At 33.7% G+C, this 13,302-nt stretch overlaps 1 protein-coding gene across 1 annotated transcript in view; it reads right to left on the bottom strand.

The window, feature by feature from the left end:
- Nucleotides 1–6,016: 6,016 nt before the first annotated feature.
- LOC128660672 (cadherin-6-like) overlaps nt 6,017–13,302 on the bottom strand; it is a 519,409-nt gene continuing 512,123 nt past the window's right edge. The window contains exon 13 of the mRNA XM_053714615.1: nt 6,017–7,697. Coding sequence (XP_053570590.1) covers nt 7,207–7,697 — 491 coding nt within the window. The 3' untranslated portion in view covers nt 6,017–7,206. The remainder of the gene's footprint in view (nt 7,698–13,302) is intronic.

The following is a 13,302-nucleotide window of genomic DNA, read 5'->3' as shown; positions in this document are numbered from 1 at the left end:
TATTTCTGTAATTTGCCCCCACGGGTTGGGGTCCTATTTACGTGGATATTCTGTATCGTTTTATTTTTTCCGAAAAAAAATTTTTTTGAAAAAAAAAAAAAAAAAAAGCAAAGAACATGTAAACATTGAGTATTTCTAAACTCAGGGCAAAATTTAGAAACTATTTAGCATGGATGTTTTTTGGTGGTTGTAGATGTGTAACAGATTTTGGGGGTCAAAGTTAGAAAAAGTGTGTTTTTTTTCCATTTTTTCCTCATATTTTATACTTTTTATACAGTAAATTATAAGATATGATGAAAATAATGGTATCTTTAGAAAGTCTATTTAATGATGAGAAAAACAGTATATAATATGTGTGGGTACAGTAAATGAGTAAGAGGAAAATTACAGCTAAACACAAACTGCAGAAATTTAAAAATAGCCCTGGTCCCAAACAGTCAGAAAATTGAAAAGTGCTCTGGTCGCTAAGGGGTTAAGGGACGTGAAACCCAAATTAAGTACTTGAAAGTGATGCAGCATAGCTATAAAAATCTGACTAGAAAATATCACTGAACATCTATAAAAAAAAAGAAAGATATTTACCTAAATATTTCCTAATTATTCACAGCCCACTGTAAAAGAGAGTTTAGTCCCAGGACTTTGAAGGGAGTGTGCAGGCACAGCCATGTTATTTTCCTATTGAGTTTAAAAAAAGATTACTGTGAAATCTCATCAGATTTAAGTAAAATCTCATGAGATCACAGCAAAGCAATGCAAGACCTCATCACTGCTGATGCTGATTGGCTGGTGTGTTTTTTTCCCCAACTTGCAGTTTTACAGCAGCTCTAACTGTTTACAAGGCACTTGCTCTGGTGAGCTGAAGAAATTTTGAGGTAAAATATCTTTCCTTTCTACATAAAGATGTTGAGGTGATATTTTTTTACAGTTATGCTCCATCACTTTCAAGTGATTTAGAATATGAGTATTATGTCCATTTAACCCCTTAATGACAACTGACGTACCAGGTACGTCATGCAAAAACTAACTGTTAATGACAATAGACATACCTGGTACGTCAGTTGTCTAACAGAGTGCTGGAAGTGATCACAATCGCTTCCAGCAGCTCTGAGGGTATTGCAGTGATGCCTCGATATGGAGGCATCCTGCAATACCCCTTTACAAGCCTCCGATGCAGAGAGAGGCACTCTGTGGCCCTCTCTGCACCGGTAGTGATGGTGCCGATGGTGCCTTTGTCCGGTGGGAGGAGGGAGCGTGTGCGCGCGCGTGCACGATGTGCGCGCGTGCACGGGTGCACGTGAGCGTGCGTATGCACGTGGGCGCGCGTGCACGTGCACATGCGCGCATTAGCCACACTGACACCAATGAAAAAGGAAGGGGAAAAAACGTTATTTTTTTTTTTTTACATTTAAAAGGATCTGGGAGGGGGAGGGGGTGGGGTATTGTGGGGGGGCTGCTACACTACAGAAATAATTAAACATACAAATAAAAGTTATAAATAAAATTAAAATAGTTTGGTTTGTGGGGCCAAACTGGGTACTGGCAGACAGCTGCCAGTACCCAAGATGGCGGTAATTAGGTAGGGGAGAGGGTTAGAGAGCTGGAGGGGGGGATCAGGGAGGTTGGTGCTAAGGCAGGGGTCCATCACAACTAAAATATTTTATAATTTTTATTTAAAAAAAAAAAAAACTCTTTTATTTAGTACTGGCAGACTTTCTGCCAGTACTTAAGATGGCGGTAACAATTGTGGGGTGGGGGAGGGAAGAGAGCTGTTTGGGAGGGATCAGGGGGTGGGATGTGTCAGGTGGGAGGCTGATCTCTAAAATTAACCCTGCAAGCTCCCTACAAGCTACCTAATTTAACCCCTTCACTGCTGGGCATAATTCACGTGTGGTGCGCAGCAGCATTTAGCGGCCTTCTAATTACCAAAAAGCAACGCCAAAGCCATATAAGTCTGCTATTTCTGAACAAAGGGGATCCCAGAGAAGCTTTTACAACAATTTCTGCCATAATAGCACAAGCTGTTTGTAAATAATTTCAGTGAGAAACCTAAAATTGTGAAAAATGTAAAGTTTTTTTTTTTATTTGCTCGCATTTGGCGGTGAAATGGTGGCATAAAATATACCAAAATGGGCCTAGATCAATACTTGGGGTTGTCTACTACACTACACTAAAGCTAAAATTAACCCTACAAGCTCCCTACAAGCTCCCTAATTAACCCCTTCACTCCTGGGCATAAAACATGTGTGGTGCACAGCGGCATTTAGCGGCCTTCTAATTACCAAAAAGCAACCACAAAGCCATATAAGTCTGTTATTTCTGAAAAAGAGGATCCCAGAGAAGCATTTACAACCATTTGTGCCATAATTGCAGAAGCTGTTTGTAAATAATTTCAGTGGGAAACCTAAAGTTTGTGACAAAATTTGTGAAAAAGTGAACTTTTTTTTTTTTTATCGCATTTGGCGGTGAAATGGTGGCATGAAATATACCAAAATGGGCCTAGATCAATACTTTGGGATGTCTTCTAAAACAAAGTATATACATGTCAAGGGATATTCAGGTATTCCTGACAGATATCAGGGTTCCAAAGTAACTAGCGCTAATTTTGAAAAAAAGGGGTTTGGAAATAGCAAAGTGCTACTTGTATTTATTGCCCCATAAATTGCAAAAAAAGCAAAGAACATGTAAACATTGGGTATTTCTAAACTCAGGACAAAATTTATAAGCTATTTAGCATGGGTGTTTTTTGGTGATTGTAGATGTGTAACAGATTTTGGGGGTCAAAGTTAGAAAAAGTGTGGTTTTTTCCATTTTTTCCTCATATTTTATCATTTTTTTTTTTAGTAAATTATAAGATATGATGAAAATAATGGTATCTTTAGAAAGTCCATTTAATGACGAGAAAAACGGTATATAATATGTGTGGGTACAGTAAACGAGTAAGAGGAAAATTACAGCTAAACGCAAACACTGCAGAAATGTAAAAATAGCCATTGTCATTAAGGGTAAGAAAATTGAAAAATGGTCCGGTCATTAAGGGGTTAAAGGGACAGTCAAGTCCAAAAAAAGATTTCATGATTTAAATAGGACATGTAATTTTAAACAACTTCTGAATTTACTTTTATCACCAATTTTGCTTTGTTCTCTTGGTATTCTTAGTTGAAAGCTAAACCTCGGAGGTTCATGTGCTAATTTCTTAGACCTTGAAAACTGCCTCTAATCTGAATGTATTTTGACCACTAGAGGGCATTAGTTCATGTGTTTCATATAGATAACATTGAGCTCATGCATGTGAAGTAACCTAGGAGTCAGCACTGGTTGGCTATAATGCAAGTCTGTCAAAAGAACTAAAATAAGGGGGCAGTCAGCAAAAGCTTAGATACAAAGTAATTACAGAGGTAAAACGTGTATTATTATAACCGTGTTGGTCATGCAAAACAGGGGAAAGGATAATAAAGGGTTTATATATATTTTTAAACAACAAAAATTCTGGTGTTGACTGTCCCTTTAAGTCTAGAAACATTCAGTATAGGTGGTGATACCACAGACTAAATCATCTATTTCAAATGCCGAAAGAAGGGTAATCGTGCTAATTGTAAACAATTCAATAACCTCCAGCAGGTAAAATGGATCCATGGGAACAAATTAAAGGGACAGTCTAGTATAAATTAAACTTTCATTATTCAGATAGGACTTTTAATTTTAATCAACTTTTCAATTTACTTTTATCATCAAATTTGCTTTTTTCTCTTGGTATTCTTAGTTTAAACTAAACATAGGTAGGCTAATATGCTAATTTCTTAACCTTTGAGGGCTGCCTCCTATCACATGCTTTTTAAATCTCTTTTCAACACAAAAAGACAGAAAGTACATGTGGGCCATATAGATAACACTGTGTTCAGACACAGGGGGTTATTTAAGATTTAGCACAAAACAATGCTAAATTTAAGACAATAAATAATAAACAGTCACAGTCATGTGTTCAGGGGGCTGGAAGAAGGTTCCTAGATACAAGGTAATCACAGAGGTAAAAAGTGTATTAATATAACTGTGTTGGTTATGCAAAACTGGGGAATGGGTAATAAAGGGATTATCTATCTTTTAAAACAATACAAATTCTGGTGTAGACTGTCCCTTTAAAGAAGATTTTTTTGTGTAAACTGTTCCTTAAAAGTCTGTTTCATTGTTGTAATAAAAAAAAAGAATCAAGCATTTGTTTATACTTAAAGGGACACGCCACCCATATTTTTTCTTTTATGATTTAGAAAGAGAATGCAATTTTAAACATCTTTCTAATTTACTTATATTATCTAATTTGTTTTATTCTCTTGATATTCTTTGATGAAAAGCATATCTAGATATGCTCACTAGCTGGTGATTGGTTGCTGCACATAGAAGCATTGTGTGATTGGCTCACCATGTGCATTGCTTTTTCTTCAACTAAGGATATTTAAAAAATGAAGCAAAATAAATAATGGAAGTAAATTGTAATGTTGTTTAAATTTATATTCTCTATCTGAATCACAAAAGAAAGATTTTGGGTTTAGTGGCCCTTTAATACAAATGATTGCAATATGTATTATTCATCTAATTAAATGGATTCTACCTTTTATGTATTTTTTACTCTACATTTCTACTTACTGTCACAGTCCTAAATGGAGGAGGAAGCCTTTGCAGAAAGTTTCATCTTAAAGGGACACTCAATCAAAATTAAACTTTCATTATTCAGATAGAGCATGCAATTTTAAACAACTTTCTAATTTACTTCCAATAACTAAATGTGCACAGTCTTTTTATATTTACACTTTTTGAGTCACCAGCTCCTACTGAGCATGTGCAAGAATAAGTGTGTATGCATTTGTGAATGGCTGATGGCTGTCACATGGTACGTGTATGCATTTGTGAATGGCTGATGGCTGTCACATGGTACAGGGGGAGTGGAAAAAGACATAACTTTTAAAATTGTCAGAAAAATAAATCTACTACTCATTTGAAGTTTAGACTAAGTGCTATTGCATTGTCTTGTTATCTTGCATTTGTTGATTATGCAAATCTACTGTGTTGACTGGTCCTTTAACCTGATGTCATAAATCGTCTAGACTAGTGAATAGGCCAGATAACAGTCAGGTTTGCTCATGCCCAGAACTGACAGAATAAAAACGTAGGTTTTAAAAACCCTCTGCTCTTAAAACACTGGGATGGGAGCTACACTGAGAATTTATAAGTGCTAATTTTGCAAGAAAAGGAGTAAGTTATTTGCTGTTTTTTTTTTTTTTACTCAATCTTTTTCTTTTTATATTTACTTTGATTTAACATATTAATTTTTACCAAAGGACTATAATGTTAAAAAATATACCTAAAAAATACCGTCATAGACAAACTGTTTCAAGTTGAATAGTAAACCAAAATATTAACATAATAAATAAGAATATATATTTTTTTGACCAGTATTTTTTTAAGGAGAGCTAATGTAGATATGTTCATTATATATGATGTCACAAGAATGAATATGTCTCTGAGCAGGAAAGATGCAAAACCTGGTTCATGAATATAATGATGACCTTATACTGTAGTATAGAAATGGAACTGCTAGAGGGGGCTTGGAAGGCTGCCATCCATTGGTATATATAAATCCTATGTTCAGTGCATATTCTGAGCAATTTAATTAAAACTGCAATAAAATGAATTTACAGCAGCAAAAAATGAAGTGCTATGAAACTGAAAGAGCTGGTTTAGGAAAGGTTGAGATTATAGGTCCATAAAATAGATTTTTTTTTTTAAGAGCATTTTCATGGCAATGAGAGTGGGAAAGGATTTATCAGTTAGAGTTTCATTAATGCTGATAATGTCATAATGACTGTCTGATGTTGTAAATGCAATGTTCAGGTCTGGAAAATGCTGGTTGATTAAACCCACAGGAGAAAAAAAACTATACAGTTGGTTACCCTTTGCATGAAATACATTGTTATCAATTTACCACATGGAATAATTTTCTTGCTCAAATAAAGCAGACAAAATCTATAAAAAAAAAATGTTTTATAATTATTTAAATAAAACAAGAAGAAAAAAAGAATTACACTGAAATAATATCAATTGACTGAAATTAACATTAGTCAGTAGATAATACAAGTTCTCTCCTTCATGGAAATAGGTAAGTCCCCACTTAAATTCCAAAACAAACATATCCAAGAGTCCTCCATGTTTTCACATATTTCAGTGATACAGTAAACGTTAGATTCCATTTTTTGTGTGTATATGAATCAATTTTTTTACATTTATTAATAACGTCAAATATGTATATAAAAAAAGGAATCTTGTTTATCTGTGTGTTTTGATTGACATTTTCTGGGGTTACCTGGTTAGAACACCCCGTTACGATTCTAATATACATGTTGCTGTTTGATAAAATTCTGAACAGAAATGTCATCCTAGTTTTTTTTTTCTACTTCACAAAGCTTTTACACTTGACAAGTTGGTATTGTCTTCGCACATCTATTATGACAAAAATATTTTATACTGAAACAGTTATGAAAATGTCTGCATATGAAAATAAAAAAAGGGTCCAGGTGTGTCTCATTTTTTGTTAGCTTGTGTCAAAGATGAAACCTTTTCTAATAATTGAACGTTAAGGGCAAGCAGTACTCATAAAAAAAGTCAGTGACTGCATTTATTATTGTGTACCTAGAAAAACTAATTTGGCATACATAGTAAAGTTAACATTGTCTGTTGAAGTAACTGCTTGATTTATATTATATTCAGCTTTACCAAAAATTGTTCATCACATGAAACTCTCACTTCAGAAAAATAATAAAATGTTCAGTGATTAAGAGGTTCATAGGGGCACAAAAAAAAAACAGCTGACTGATTAGGTTAAAGGAAACAAACACATTAGTGAGAGTGGTCTGTGTACAAATATTGCTCGCTTCCTCGTCCCTTTTTCTACAGTGTCTATAAGACTGATTAGGTAAAAAGGGTAGACTAAAATATGGTTATATAAAAAAGCAAAGCAACAAATGAGAAAATGCCTCTTGGAAGCTCATAAAGTGTACTATAAAAAGTCTCTGACATTAAATCTGCACAATATTCAAATATTAAACAATTTTTTGAGCAGAGGACCCTTTTAGAGAGCCATTAATATAGCTACTCCTCATTTCTAAATGACGATTTTTTGTTTCCTCCAGAGATGAAAATCAAAAAGGCAGTAGTATATTATGAGTCTTTGTCACTGTCTGCTCCTCCGTACATATCCGCCAGTTTTTTAAACCGTGGTCCCCAGTCACTAAGGTAATCATAGTCTTGATCTCCATCAGTAGTAACTGAATCCAAAGAACTGAGAGACTCAGCTACTGAGCCATTTCCTTCGTAGGCGTAAGTCGCTAATGAATCATAAGGAGGAGCAGTTGGATCCATATCATTTTCTTTCAACCTTTGGTTAATGAAATCTCTGACATCAGTGTTATCTCGTGCTGCTTGAGTTCGGCGAGGAAAAAAGAGCGTTTCGGGTACAATATCTCGGCGCAATTTGTTGTCTTCCATGGCTTCCGGATTTCTCAATGTACCAATGTCAAAAGCTTGTGTGTCTTCCTCTCCACCACCTTCATCATTGTAACTCACAATGTTGTCTCTAATATCTTCTTTAGAAACAATAAGAGATTCTTTCTTTCTCTGTCGTCTTAGAGCCGCAAACAGCACAACTGTCACTGAAATAAAATACAAGTGTTTATTATTAAATGGGTACAGAGGCATTCAATAGATGTCTCAAAAACACATATATGAGCTTTTTGAAATGTGTGTACAATTCCACTGTGTGTGTATATAAATAAATATTCATTCAATGTTTAACATTAAATTATAGTTATAATCACCAAGAAACTTTCATAGTATAGGATGTTAACTATATATATATCCTAAACTGACCTAAAAAATGCAAATAAAAACAATTATGCACCAGTTACTCAATAGTGAAACAAATAATCTGCCAGAAAAAAGATATGTATTTAATTTGAACCATTGGAAAAGATTTTAACTTCACTTATTCAAATGAATCAATATAACTTACAGATAATAAGGAATGCAGTGTATTATAATGGGACACATGTCAAGATTTTAAGGGGACATAAAAGTAAGAATTGAAAAAATATACGCATGAACGTTTAGCAGTTTTGTATAGAATTCTGTCTACAATAAACATGTACAGGTATACCCCGCTCATACAGCGGGTTAGGGACCGGAGCCCCGCTGTAAAGTGAAAACCGCCTTAAAGTGAAACAAGGCAGTTTTAGCTTTATTTTCACTTGTCAGTGTATTTAAAAACATGTTTGAACTAACATATATTAGGGGTGCAATAGTGCTACGTTTAGTTTAACACTAGCACAGCACAGTATTCAATTAGTATTCAATAAATACTGTACCTGTAAAATAGTGACAATTACTGTAGTAAAATCTGCCAGACTATAACAATAAGACACAGATTGCACTGTAATGCTGTAAACAGAGTGAACTAAGCATAACAAAATGGTGCCAGTCACTTTTTTCGCAAACTCCCGAAGATTACAGAACCGTTTCAAAATCCTTGAAGGTTGAACTTAAGCTCCACAAAGCGCTGTATTAGCGAAGCGCTGTAAAGTGAAGCGCTGTAAAGTGAGGTATACCTGTATTAGCAAAAATGCTTCTAGCAAAACTTTTTTTTAACAAGGAGCATATATACATATGCCTGATGCGCCCTCACCCATACAACATTCCTGCTATGGGAACTTAGTGGCTTAGAATTTTATGGATGCTGCCAATGAGTCCTTGTAAAAAATCATGTTTTTAACTCATTGAACATTGCTTCACCTATCTTTCTAAGGGAATCGTTAGTTGACGTTACCTCTATTAACATCTATAATTACGTGAGGCGCCAAATACATAATATCTCACACATCAAACCAGAGCTGTTAACAACATGCAAAAACTAATAATTACAACAACAGCAACACCTCAGAAACGTTTGTGCAAAACAGTTTATGTAAAAGTTTGTAGTAAAATATTTGCCTGATTTTTATGGTAGAGCAATCTTGCTGAATATAATGAGAGGCATCTCCAGGGTCCTTATGCTGTGTTTTTGAGGCATGGCATATGGCCAAGATTTTTCACCAACATCATCACCAGCAGGTGGAATTCATAAAGACTCAATTGCCCCTGTGATGTCAAGGTTGTGTCTCGCTATTTCAAAAAGCTGATGGGGTTGTCTGGTTTTTAAGTTTCTTTTATTTCTCTTTAACTGATTAAAAGTTTTTTTTTTTTATATGTTAGATAGAGGGATTTTGCTTGTTTTGTTTTAATTAGTTTTGTAGGTTTTTGTGCTTCACTGTTAAACTCATTCTGTAACAGTAATGAACAGTTACGACATAGATGCGGCTACTGATTATAATGGAACTTAAATGACTAGTACTGTATATATCTTTGAATTCCACAATTTTTTGTTGTTTTTTGCTATTCATTACTTTCAAAAACATTTTTATTGAATCTAGCCCTTGGGCTCAATTAAAAATGCCAGATAGACAAGGTTCTCTCCCGTGAATCTTGACCACCTGGCATCATGGTAAACGGGCAGCATTCACTTCCCAAAGTAATCATTACAAGAGTAATTGCTTATGCAATAGTGCAAGAGCAGGAGTTGTCAATCATCTTGATCAGATCTGATTGAGATTATTTAACTCTGCCACCCTTTAGGTTAAGTAGCAGTGGTCTTATAGGGACATTAAAAAAAATTTTTTTTCATGATTCAGATAGAGAATATAATTTTAAACAACATCCCAATTTACTTCTATTATCTAATTTGCTTAATTCTTTAGATATCCTTTGATTAAGAAATAGCAGTGCACATGGGTGAGCCAATCACATGAGGCATCTATGTGCAGCCACCATATGGAGCTTGATGCCCCTGTTTCCGTGTGAGCCTTCAGGCTCGCCGGAAACAGCAGTTATGACCGCTGCTTTATAACTGGTCCGCCTGCTCTGAGGCCATGGACAGAAATCAGCCCGATCGAATACGATCAGGTTGATTGACACCTCCTGCTAGCAGCCGATTGGCTGCGAATCTGCAGGGGGCAGCATTGCACCAGCAGTTCACAAGAACTGCTGGTGCAATGATAAATGCCAACAGCGAATGCTGTTGGCATTTACCGATATGCAGCGGACATGATACGCTACTTCGTATCATGTCCGCTCGCACTATGTTAAATCTACCCCATTGTCTTTATGTCCCTTTAACTGTGCTCTCTGAAAAAAAAATATTCATGTGATCAAAATAAAATCTGAAATAAGAACAAATAAAGGTCTGTGTGCTGTAATTTAATTGTGCTACTGTAGCTAATACTTTAGCCAAAAATAGACACACTGATTGTAGTAATTGTACAGGCAAGCTAAAAATATACTGTGATATAATTACACAGTTATACCGAAATGATCCTTTACTGTAAATGAAAAACGAATGAGAACAAAAACTTTTAGTTTGGAAGAAGTATTGTAGCTATTTATGATTTGGATCAGTGTGTGGTTTAAATGTATATTTATAATTCATTGCAATAAGGCAGAAATTGAATCCATTTAAGATATCTCGGAAAGGTTCCCAGTGGTAATTTTTGGAATCGTTCCACAGATTTCATTGCAGAATTACATGGTTACAGCTTATAGTACAATGATATTAGGAGATAAAATAATTGCATACATTTTAAGGAAACCATAGCGTAAATTTTAATATAAACTGGAGAAAACAAATTTGAGCAGAATGTCACGCAGTACAGGGATAAACACAGGACCTGCTTACTACAGCAAACTTCCCAAACACCTGGATGCAGAAAATATGATGCATAAAAACCTACATAATCCTTTTTTTCAATTAAAAAAAATAGAACATGGGCATTTAACTGTGCAGTATGGTTATTACCAATCTGTTCTATTTCACTATGACTAAGAATATATTTCTCATAGTGTTAAGAAGTAGAAGGAAATTGTATATGACAAGACAGCTTTTATATAATTTTCCATATAGCTAAACACTCTCAATATATATATATATATATATATATATATAATTTTAAAGGGACACACACACACACACACACACACACATATATATATATATATTTATATATATATATATATATATATATATTAGGATAAGTTAAAGGGACATGAAACACCAATAAAGTATTTCATGATTCAAATAGATCATGCAATTTTAAAAACTTTCCAATTTACTATTACCAATCTGTTCTATTTCACTATGACTAAGAATATATTTCTCATAGTGTTAAGAAGTAGAAGGAAATTGTATATGACAAGACAGCTTTTATATAATTTTCCATATAGCTAAACACTCTCAATATATATATATATATATATATATATATATATATATATATATATATATATATATATATATATATATATATAATTTTAAAGGGACACACACACACACACACACACACACACACACACATATATATATATATATATATATATATATATTAGGATAAGTTAAAGGGACATGAAACACCAATAAAGTATTTCATGATTCAAATAGATCATGCAATTTTAAAAACTTTCCAATTTACTTCTATTATCTAGTTTGCTTCATTCTCGTGTTATTCTTTGATGAAGGAGCAGCAAAGCACTACTGGATGTTATCTGAAAGCCAATGAAAAGATGCATATATGTGCAGCTACCAAGTCTACCTAGGTATACTTTTCAGCAAAGGATACAAAGAAAACTAAACAAATTAGATAATAGAAATTATCTTTAACTGTGCAGTATGGTTATTACCAATCTGTTCTATTTCACTATGACTAAGAATATATTTCTCATAGTGTTAAGAAGTAGAAGGAAATTGTATATGACAAGACAGCTTTTATATAATTTTCCATATAGCTAAACACTCTCAATATATATATATATATATATATATATATATATATATATATATATATATATATATATATATATATATATATATATATATAATTTTAAAGGGACACACACACACACACACACACACACATATATATATATATATATATATATATATATATATATATATATATTAGGATAAGTTAAAGGGACATGAAACACCAATAAAGTATTTCATGATTCAAATAGATCATGCAATTTTAAAAACTTTCCAATTTACTTCTATTATCTAGTTTGCTTCATTCTCGTGTTATTCTTTGATGAAGGAGCAGCAAAGCACTACTGGATGTTATCTGAAAGCCAATGAAAAGATGCATATATGTGCAGCTACCAAGTCTACCTAGGTATACTTTTCAGCAAAGGATACAAAGAAAACTAAACAAATTAGATAATAGAAATAAATTGGAAAGTTGTTTAAAATGGCATGCTTTGTCTGAATCATGAAAGAATAAATGTGGGTTTCATGTACCTTTAAGATTGTGCATAACTTATCCCATAGTACACCTTGCTCACTCGCTTATAAGGACAACCTACACTGTTCCATAACAGTTGACAGTGACATAATAATAATAAAATAAAAAAACGTGAAGCACATGAACATTCAAATAAGTTTGATATCCATTTAATGATAACATGCTATAATAAAACAAAGGAACAAATCATCATTGATTTATTTAGGAAAAAAATAGAAGTCTATATATATTTTCTGTATTTCTGTTTCTCAGTCTAATTGTGCTTTATAGCTTGTGCTCAACTTGTCCATATTTTACCGGGGATTTGTCTGAACTATAGTGATGCTTAAAGGGACATTATACACTCATTTTTTCTTTGCATAAATGTTTTGTAGATGATATATTTATATAGCCCATAAAGTTTTTTTTTTTTTTTAAATGTATAGTTTTGCTTATTTTGAAATAATATTGCTCTGATTTTCAGACTCCTAACCAAGCCCCAAAGTTTTATGTGAATACTGTCAGCTACCTTCTCCAGCTTGCTCCTGTTTGTGTAAAGGTTTTTTTCATATGCAAAATAAGGGGGGGGGGGGAGTGTCTTATTTGCCACTTGCAGCGGGCTTTCCAGCTACCTTTTCAACAGAGTTAAACTGAATGCTTCTAAGTAAGTTTTTAAACCATTTTATACTGGATTTTTATATCAGTATGTGTGCATCTTATTCTTTATAGTAGTGCCTATTACATGCAGTTATATGAAAATGAGTGTATACTATCCCTTCAATGACAAGTTTATCCTGGATTGTCTTCTCCCTATGCTTCTTTTGTAGAGCACGTGACATGAGTGACATTTTGTATTTGCTGCTTTACCATGAATTAGGTATATCCCAGTCTTCTCCAGTGT

The sequence above is a fragment of the Bombina bombina genome, chromosome 5 (genome assembly GCF_027579735.1).
Source record: "Bombina bombina isolate aBomBom1 chromosome 5, aBomBom1.pri, whole genome shotgun sequence".
Classification (NCBI taxonomy): Eukaryota; Metazoa; Chordata; class Amphibia; order Anura; family Bombinatoridae; genus Bombina; species Bombina bombina.
The sequence above is the reverse complement of the archived record's forward strand: the minus strand, read 5'-3'. Positions and strand labels throughout refer to the sequence as shown.